The sequence below is a fragment of the Sorghum bicolor genome, chromosome 3, assembly GCF_000003195.3.
Source record: "Sorghum bicolor cultivar BTx623 chromosome 3, Sorghum_bicolor_NCBIv3, whole genome shotgun sequence".
NCBI lineage: Eukaryota > Viridiplantae > Streptophyta > Magnoliopsida > Poales > Poaceae > Sorghum > Sorghum bicolor.
In genome coordinates this window covers 56,318,822-56,329,153 of record NC_012872.2, presented here as the reverse complement: position 1 = coordinate 56,329,153, position 10,332 = coordinate 56,318,822, and the positions used below count along the sequence as shown (strand labels likewise).

The following is a 10,332-nucleotide window of genomic DNA, read 5'->3' as shown; positions in this document are numbered from 1 at the left end:
TCGCTAATTCCCATGAAAGCCATATTAGAAAATAATGTTACACATTTACAACATATCTGGTAGCTCTACGAGGAATGTTTGGATCAGAATCAATAAGGAGATATTTGCAATCATGTTTAGTAAAATTGGCCTATTGTGGATTGGGCTACTAAATGGCCTCGAGTTATATAAATGTGAAGCTAGATAGAGGGAAGCATGGGAGGAGGCATCAAATACGAACCTCAACTCTAAACTCATCATCTACCTTCGTCTAGTTCCAAGAAGCCCTTGCTATTCTTGTTATTTCTCTCTAATCCTAGCTATTTCTAGTCTAGATACCCTCCTATTCGTCCCAATTTATATCAAATACCCTTGTAATTGCTACTCATTAGTGAAGGATCATTACAAAAAGATTTAGAAAATCACAAAAAGGGGAAGAGGGAGGGTGGCACCTGAACAACCTGGCTACCACAAGAATTGGTATGGGAGGGGACAGACCATCATGGCTTTGTGAGGTAGTCTCAAACTGCTACGGTGACACACGGTGACACACGGTGGTGAGGCTGGTGCAAGCCCATCCAAAACTCAAGCACGCGCTGGTGCAACCTAGACTAGCCTCTGGATCTTGTAGATGCAAGAACAGCGACGAGTGCTGGTGGACACCCCTTTAGAGTACCCTAGCCTGGCATGGCATGCCTGACCAGGCGATGGCACTCGCTTGGGATAGGCAAAAGACATGTTCCCCAAAGGGCGAGTGTGCGAGCGCTAACCCGAGCGAAGCTGATTTAACTAACTGCTAAAGACAATTGCTTCGGGCACGACATCGGTGGGGAAATGATAAAGCCTCAGGCATATAGCGTGATTTGCCTAGGGTGTAGGTGTAGGGTGGATTTGTAGGGTCTAGAGAAAGCCCCTACACCATTTGTGTCATTCATATTACACGTCACTCTAGATTTGTCCCTCTCGTTGTATCTTGACATTTTTCTTAGACAAGAAAGGGTCCTATGGTTGTTCGGAGAAGAGACAAAAATGTGTGACCAAAGAAGGGAGAAGAATCCCTGTGCAACCAGAGAAGAAGCCCCAAGTGAAGGAGCAAAGGCAGCCCCTCCCTCCATGATGAGCTCTTTTGAGTATCAAAATCTAGGGCATATTTAATCCTCAGATTCACACCATATGACAGTCTGATCAACATTATGACTGAGTTTCCTAGTCAACCAAAGACTTGAGGGCTCCAACCGTCGTATACGCTTGCACATACACTCTAGCTCATCAGCGGATGGCTTGGTGGGCCTCCAAGGGCCCTCTCCGAAAGAAGCCCTTAGCACCAGGGAAATGAACAGAGAGGCTAAGTCCACATTCAAGGTATCTGTGCTCGAGGGCTCGACCAGGGCAAAGATCTCAAATCCCTGACTGACACCAAGAATATACCTAAAGAACTTGTTAGGCATTTAGAGCTTGTGAGCAGAGCTATAGGGTGCTAGGCCCTGCAGGCCTCTATTCCCACACTCCAGGGAGGCCACGTCAGCCACTTCCTGCCTAGTGTCATGCTTGGGCATGATGCATGTGACAAGGCCAACCAAGTGCTAGCTACACAAGTGAGCCTAGGCATGTGTGGTGCTGTTGATGGTCAACTAAAACCCATTTTGACCATCATAATTTCACTCAACTAAAGGAAAATCAACATTATCAATGTTAAGCTAGGTTTACAAATGACCTAGTTCCACTTGTACTTATAAAGTATTTGAATGCAAGATAATTTGGTCAAAGTTCATCAAAATCAAGCTTAGGCGACAAGTGGATTTTGCAGAGGGTCAGGCAATGGTGGAGGGAAGGGGGCACGAGGGGCATGGCACCCCCTGATGTGCTACTAATCCCTTAGTATATAGAAGTAGTATATAGTTAATATACATGTATATAATAGTTGTTTGGCGCCTCCCATCCATCACAAACATGAAGTGTATTTGAGGCCCAATAAGAAGAAGCCCATTTAAGCCTATACAGCCGCTCTCTTCACTACAGTTGTGAATATGAAACGTCGAAGCCTTCCTTTGTTTCTCACATGAATTGATCTATTTGTCTTCTCTTCTAATTTGCCAGTTTATCGGACGTTGGTACTATCGGACTAGGAGGCCGGACATGAGATGCCATGCCTCGTCGACGGCTGCCATCCCAAATTGATGCCATTGTCTACCGTCCAAATAGTCTGTTGTCTACTAATTAATCAGGCCACCACCAGCAGTAGTTAATCCCTAACCATCTAGATCTCTTATCTAATCATTAACTATAGTCCAAATTGACTAGAATATTCAACACACACTATCTATCATGTTTTTTATTTTCCAAGAAACCAATTGGAAAATTTGGATCAAATGCATTAATAAATATGTAATTTTTTGGGTTAGGACTTGTGAAACATACCAATATTATATATGTACTTTTTTGGGTTAGGATTGCGATGGACGCCATGGGAAGGTGAACCTAAAAAAGGCACAATGGTAGAAGACAACACTTGATGGTCAGCTCTAGGCGATTGTAGAGGATGTCAAAGGCAATTGGGCAGTGTCCGCGATCACTACAAGACAAAGGAGGGTGCTCGTTGCTGTCACAAAGAGAAGATTAGGACTCAAAGCCCTAGTAAGCCCCTTGAAACCGTGTAATTTCTAGTCATATTGCCCTTCGATATATAAGGCGGGGCATGGGCTCCTATAGAAGGAAACAGACAATCGAACACTCATATTGGATTAGATCCATCGAGCTCTAGGTCACTCAATGAACCCTAAGTTAGATCCAGAGACTAAGCAAACCCTAGAATGGTAGTATAGTGCTCCTCCTAAATCTTTCTCCATTATAAGAACTCGATTTATAGTTATAACAAGAAGAATAGCACCGTTAGATGTAGGGCTTAGATGCCCAAACTAGGATAAACCCTATGTGTTTTGAGTGCTTAAGCCATTGGAGACTCATGCATCAACCCACATCAAACAACTAAATTATTGTTCGGAATTGAACCCACGACAGTTGGTGCGCCAAGTAGGGGCAACATCATGTGTGATCCTCGCTCTTTGGTGGCCCAGGCTACCATCCTCACCCTGAGGGTGGCGTGCACTTCTTTGATGAGATCATCTCTGTCGTCAGCACCTTCACCCTTGGCCAGGCTATTAGCTTTAGGCCTCCTGCATGCCGACTTGGAGGTGCTCTCTGGACAAATCCACCTCGATTTGGGCCCAAGCCGCATCATGGTGGAACACCACCGGATGTTCTATACACTATCCAAAGTTCACCATGAGATCATCACCGAAGAGGGACTACCATCAGCTCCCTGTTTTTGGTGCACCTTTTTGAATCTTCCATGCAGGATATAGAACATTGTTGCCATATTCCTACTTGAGCTAGAGCAACTCACGAGGAGGCAGGTGCCCTGTGACATTTGTTGACTGTCACTAAGAGCTAAGAGCTACCCTTCCTTTGTTCCGGAGAGATTAGGTAACTGCTAATGTCACATATTTGCTTTTGTTTGGATTTTACAAGCTAGGAGATAAATTGAGAAACTTTCTCCCAAGGGTGATTCCTCTGAATTTAAAAGATTATGTCATCCTGAACCTAACACAGGATAGGCAAAATTTTATAATGAATGGTCCAATGGTCTAACTAATTTTTATTGTACAAGGAATATTGCATGCTCAGAGGTAAAATTTTTTATTTGCTAAGTCTGAAACTACTCATGGTGATGGACTCATAAGGACCTCATGCACGGGGAAATGGCTCCAGATCTAAGACTAAGGAAATGGCTGCAGATCTCAAATTGATTATCATCAAGCAATGGGAGGTAAATAAAAAACCAATCATTCTCTACATGATCTTTTGTCCTTTCATTTTTGGCAAAGGAAGACAAGACAAAGCATTGCCTAAAAATTCACACGTGATAGGAATTTTGATATACTGCAACCCTCATATTTCCTAATTAACTACTTCAAATGTTGTTATTTAATGTTTCAAGCCACATGAAACTACCTCCAGCGATAGTTATACCTTTTGATAAGGTTTTCTCTGCAGCTAGTTTTTTTCAGTTTTTGACTACATTGTAGCTTTTGTTTAGCTTTCCACTACAACTATGTTCATTTCCATGTATTACAGTTTCCACCTATCAAATGGATACAAATTATGCTTAGAACATGGACACATTGAGACTAAGATAGTGTTTGGTTGGTATGATGGGGTGGGATGGTTCCTCTTTTGAGTTGTTTGGTTCAAAGATGATGGAGCATGGGATGGTCCCTGCTAGGTATATTCGAAGCATATTTGCGTGACTCCCGAAGGGATAGGGTTGCCCTCAATACGTGAGCGAGAAGACAGGGACGAAGTCGTGTGGGCAAGGCAAGGAGTCAACAGCGAGCTGCACGAGCGAGGTAGGGTGTTGCTGGAGCGGCTTCGACAACAACGCTTGTTGCCATGGCTACTAGGCCACGGACCGCCTTCGGCTAGGCCAAGTCCATCTACGGCGTGGCCTGCCGCCGCTAGGCTGTGCTTCCACTCCCCATGCAGCCAGCGACCATCCCCCGACCGAATCGAGGCTACCTATATAGCCTCTGTTTTTGCCTCGTCCCCTGTCCGTAGGTTGAAGAAGGGTGAAAATGGATTGGAAAGTTTTCCAATTTTCAGATGCAAAACCTGTGACTCATATGAAGTGTCGCACAATATTTTAGGCCACCGTTTAGTTCCTTAAAACCCCAGGGTTCCTGGTGAAAAATGGTTTTCCTTTATGTTATCTTTTTCTTTTATGCAGAAAATAGGACAAAATTTCTAAAAAAAAATAAAATACCAAACTCAGTTTTGTTGAACTCATGACATCAAATTCACCGTCCATCTCATTCCTATTTATCCCTTCAACCAAATATAAAATGGGTCGATCCAATGTCATGTCAACCAAAGAAAATGAAGTGCTCCCATCCCGTCCGGTCCTAAAAATCAGAGAGACTGGACCGTCCCATTCTACTACTCCCAACCAAATGCTACCTAAATACTGCTCATCCGAAACGGTCTGGACATAAACTTTAGCAGTAACTCCCATGCCACTGAATCAAGTTATGGCCATTTATGTGGTTTATGGCTCCGTTTCATGGGCCCATCTATTGATGTATCCCCACTAATAAGTAAATGTTTTAATTTTTATATACAATACACTTTAGAAAGGGGATGATACCATTCACTCCGGAAAACTTCATACATCAGAAAGGGGAGAAAATTGTATTTGTTGAGCTACAAATAATATAGCATTCATGTGACACGGAAAAAAATATAAGATATACACAATGGATGGAGCGCGGGAACACAAGGATGGAGCAACTCTAGTAGAAAATAGGTTGCCCGGCCGGCCATGCCAAAGACCATGGCAACAGGCTGTGAACTAGCCATCTAGTTCTGCGTTTCACTGCCACCTATGGGTAACAATTGCAGCATCAAGGCCACAGCAAGCAACACCGCATAGGTTGCCGCCACCTGAGACTCTGGGTAGAAATCACCAGTGCCCACATTTTCCGGTGGCACCAAGGCAACAGATGAATCCGACGGAACTACGATCAAGGGCTCTGATCATATAGCAGCACGTTGTTCTCATTCAAAAGCCTCTGGAACTGCTCCAACCGAGCCTGTAGGTCCACAATTCCAGCCGCCTTCTGGGAGAGTATACTGCTTAGTCTTCCGAGGTAGTCGTCAAGTTGGAAGCCAGGCTGATCCGCTTCGCCTAATATGTTCATTTCCTGATCAAGGCAAAGCTGTTAGATCAAAATAATTCAACACAATGAGGCAATTTAGATCCATAGGGTACTAACCTCTTTGAGGATGTCTAGAGTCTCTTCAACCTGCTTCCTATGAGCACTAACCAAGTCTTCCTCTTCCTGCAGCAATTATTCCAAGTCAATGTTCACCTCAGTCATGTTGTGACAAGAAAATCTCATAAAGATAGCACTACCTGGAGAAGATTATTTAGATGCTCATCTTCATCTGGCTCAACCCTTCTAGTTGGGTAAGTAACGGAATTTCTCATATCCTTCCCAAAAGTGGTATCTCTAGCCTTCCTTGTTGGTTGCCTTCCCTGCTGGTACATTATATCTGGTACTTCAGCCATGTTTGGTGCCACAAAGCCCTTGCTTCTTTGTTGCTTCGAATAAGCACCATATGATGATGTGAACTCCACCGAATCCTTCACCTTGGGCATTCGTTCAGCGAATGTTGGAGCAGGCTGTTCTTTAACATACTGCTGCTTGGGCCAACCAAAATTACTTCTCTCGGTGATATCATTCATCACCTCAGATGCAGAGAATGAAGGTACAACTGAAGTCAGTGGGGAAGGACTCGACTCTCTCATAGGCACTGCCAAAGATACATCTTTCTTGGCATTGCTTCCCTTTGACAAACTCTTCACTCTGAAAAATGAGAATGTGTTGTGCATATTATGATAATATGAGCAGTTATAGCAACAGAAACAATGGAGGTAAGTAATCACCTATCAGCATATCTCAATGTGTTCAGAGTATGCTCGCAAGAGCCAGAACTAGGAGAAATGCATGATATCATGACAGTGCGTGAGTCTCCAATGAACGAGTCCCGCAAGACTTCAGTTAATTTGCTACCTCGGAAAGGAATGTGAGTCTGATCATTGTCGAGTGCTCTAATGCACTCCTTTAAGGCAAGCAAACTTTTATTGATCTCAGCACCCTCGATTCTGCATTGCGTTTCAGAAAGGACAGTTCGATAAACAAAATGCCAATACATTCAAAAGGTACTGCAAACTAGAATAAAGGGGGTGGAAATTGTGAAAGGTGACCTTGTTTGTTTATCATTGTCAGTTGTATCAGCACCACGCTCACTGCCAGCAAGGTCAATAAATGACAACTTGCCGACTGGTCTGGGTGGTTTGGAGTCATTGCCATCCACACGGCATTTAATAGCAAGCTGAAGAATGGCATGAGACCTCGATGACTCTTCATTTGCACCGGTTGTGCCAGTACTTCTGGTAGCACTGCCTTTTTCAATCAACTCCTTGATAGTCTCAACATCAGAGACTCTATACTCTTGCAAACCAACAATACAAACCTTTTGCTTGCCATCCTCTCTCATGCAAAGTTTGCTGCATGAAGAAATTCAGATTCAAAATGTGAGGTATAGCAGGCACATAGATATACACAATCTGTTAACATCACAGATTTTGTGGTAACTCACCTCCTATCATTGAGAAGGTCAAACAATTTACCACCATATATCTCAAAGAAGCTAACATACAACTGAAATCCTTGGTTTCGATACGTATGGTGCATTAACCTCAAGATATCTTGGGAAGCCTTGAGTGGAAGGGGACGCATGGTATACGTCTTTCCACTACCTGAGTGGAGAATATTAGTTCAAATGGTATCAAGTGTTCTGTGGATATAGGATCTAGAGAAGATTGGACGTGTACCAGTTTGTCCATAAGCAAAACAAGTTGCTTTTGTTCGATTAAAAATTGCAGGAACCACAGGCTCCACTGTTTCACGATAAACCTGTAGGTTGGATAGAAACAGGACTGAGAATAGATGTACAATATTACCACTAATAGCAAAGAGTTTTGAGTATGTACGCACCTCATCATTTGAAACATCTTCATCTAAGACAGCATCAAATACAAACTCATGCTTTTCGACATATTCAGTAAGGTCAACCTGTGAATAAATGTGTCAGATATTAAGATTCTCAAGATTGTCATAAGGAATGGCAGTAGAAGAAAATGCAAACCTTAAGTTTAGTCTCATGGACAGTCAGAGAGTTTTGTTCAATGTCTATGATATCTTCTTCCTTCTTTGACACTTCCTTTTTGTTAAGTGGTCTTTTGCGCACCTGCATTTTATATGTCACATCAAAACTATTAGAAATGGACAGATTATGACATAACACCTAAGGCAACAAGAACTATTTATCAGCAAGTGTGTGACAAAACGAAAGAACGTACCACCACTTTGATTTTTGCGACAGGTGCTGCCTTTTCTTTCTCAGTGAAGGCCTTCAGATAGTTACCATCAGGAAAAACAGTAGACTTGCTCATCAGCTTGTTTGCTGTGAATCTCATATCAGATTCATCTAAACCTCCTCCATAGCCAAACTTTTGGGCACCATCATACATCCCTGGTACTTGAAACTATATACATGAAATACGAATTTTAGATTAAGTTGTTAAGAACTGTCAGTGGGGAAATTATAATGTTCTTTTTCTACATCACCATATGTTCTGGGCACAAGATTAGGATTAAAGAAAGAATGAAGAATCATCAATGAATAAAAGTTGATGCATGTTCTGAACTAAAGGACCAGATTAAGTTTAACAATTCAAACAGACTGATAAATCAACATATGTACTAATGTGGTGTCCCCTCTCAACAACCGACCATGATTCCACCAACAAAATATAAGTTTAGCATTCCAGTTTCTGTACATAAAAATCAGCACGCCTAGAAGACCGAGAAGAATGTGTGTTATCGAAGCCGATGGCCAATTCAGAAACGAAACTAAAGCGACGTTTTCCCCGATCCCATGACCCTCCCCGTTCACTTCAGCAACATCAGATCCAGCACGCCGACAGCATTCTCGAACAATAAGATTTATCCCAAACAAGCGAGGTCAGCAAAACAGAAGCAGCAACTGATGATGAAAAAAAATAAAAAAAAAAGAGTGCAGATGACGGGCCTCACATCGGGGATTAGCTCGGTGTCGAACGCATGGAGATCGAGCAACCCGGGACTGAGCTGCTGCCTCTGTCCCGGCGAATCCCCAGCTGCAGCGTCCCCTCCGCGCAGCCGCGCCGGCGTCGCGGGCTCCACCGACACGAAGATCTCCCCGTCCCCGCGCCGCACCCCGCCGCGCTGCACACCACAAAGCGACCCTCCGATGAGCTCGTCCCAGACGAAACCGAAAAACCAGGACCCCGCGCAGATCTCGGTGCAGCGCTAAGCCGTCCGTACCTGCTGCGCCCACCGGGCGGCGGCACCGGCATTGGTGGGGACGTCGAAGAGGAGCTGCTCCGAGGAGTACCGCCGCCGCCCGCCGCCGCCTCCGTTCATCGTCGGCGCCGGCGAAAGAGGGGAGGGGAGCGGGCGACGCCGTGTGGAGGGGAGAAGGCCGAGGGGGACTGAGACAGTCAGGTGGAGGGAGGGGGACAACGGGAGGCGGAGGAGCGGCTCCTAGTGGACTAGAGTAAAAGACCTCTGTTCTGTTTCGGAGAGCCGGGGGGGGGGGGGGCGATTTTACAGGTTGCGCCCTGGGATTTGCGAGACGTTGCGTCGACGCCCTCGAGTTTGAATTTGGAGTGGAGTTCAAGACTGTGTGCTGCAGGTAGGGACGAAAAAAGTGGGGGTGCATTCGTTCGGTCGTCATTTTGAAGCGAGGGGACCTTTTGTTCAGCTGCTTTTTGGGGATTTTGTTAGGCAGCGCCTGTCTCGACCGCCGACCGGGCGGGGGGGCTGGTTGGTGGAGCGGGCATTTCGTTACCCCTTCTTTTCGAAAACTTTCATCAATTTTAGTATGGAGAGGTATCGTTGTCGTCCGTTTAAAATGTAGCCAATAAGGGACACGTCAAAAAGTGAACTCATTTTCAGTATCTACGAAATTCGAATCTCGTTAAGATGCATGGTTGGCTGGTACTATGCTGCTACTGACACCCACTGGTGGAAACCGGCAATTATGACTAAGGAGGTCGGAAAAATATGATGATAATTCTAAGTGTGATAAATATATACATAAGTTTATTTGTCAAAGAAAAAGCTAATGCTTTTATGTAGTTAATATTTATAACGAAAAATCACAAAAAAATATAATAAAAATGAGTGAATTGATATCTTGGTGTTCTGTAAATTAAAATGTTTAGATGGATATTAAAAAAATCAGTGCGTGGGGGGCATGGCCCCGGCTATCAAACAAGAACAAAAATAAACACCCTCTTTACCCCATGTTATCAAGATCAAGTTCATAATTGATAGTATCATTCATTAGTCTATTGCCACATTGGCCATAGACTGTTTTGACGACCATGGAACTTGCACCACATATTGTAGTTCTTCAATAGGTTTACGAACACGTCATCCGACATATTTTGATCCATCTGCAACAAGAATTTTTATTTGTAATGACTGAAATGGAAGCCTTCTATGGAAACAAAAAAGGAATATAAACAGGGACAATGTTAGATATGGTGCAGAAATAAACCTCAAGATAATTCCTTCGTATTTGCATATTAGCTAGGGCCTTGTTTAGTTCCCGAAGTGAAAAATTTCGTGACACTGTAGCACTTTCGTTTATTTGTGATAATTATTGTCCAACCATGAACTAACT

General features: G+C 43.8%; 1 protein-coding gene across 1 annotated transcript; it reads right to left on the bottom strand.

Moving 5' to 3' along the window:
- On the bottom strand, positions 5,161-9,200 carry LOC8054912 (kinesin-like protein KIN-13B). Its single transcript, XM_002455937.2, has 12 exons — positions 8,967-9,200; positions 8,697-8,867; positions 7,961-8,146; positions 7,747-7,848; positions 7,596-7,673; positions 7,433-7,514; positions 7,198-7,357; positions 6,803-7,105; positions 6,482-6,700; positions 5,948-6,401; positions 5,808-5,873; positions 5,161-5,735 (listed from the first exon to the last, which is right to left on the bottom strand). The coding sequence occupies exons 1-12, from the start codon at positions 9,063-9,065 to the stop codon at positions 5,556-5,558; spliced, it is 2,100 nt and encodes a 699-aa protein (XP_002455982.1). The 5' UTR covers positions 9,066-9,200; the 3' UTR covers positions 5,161-5,555.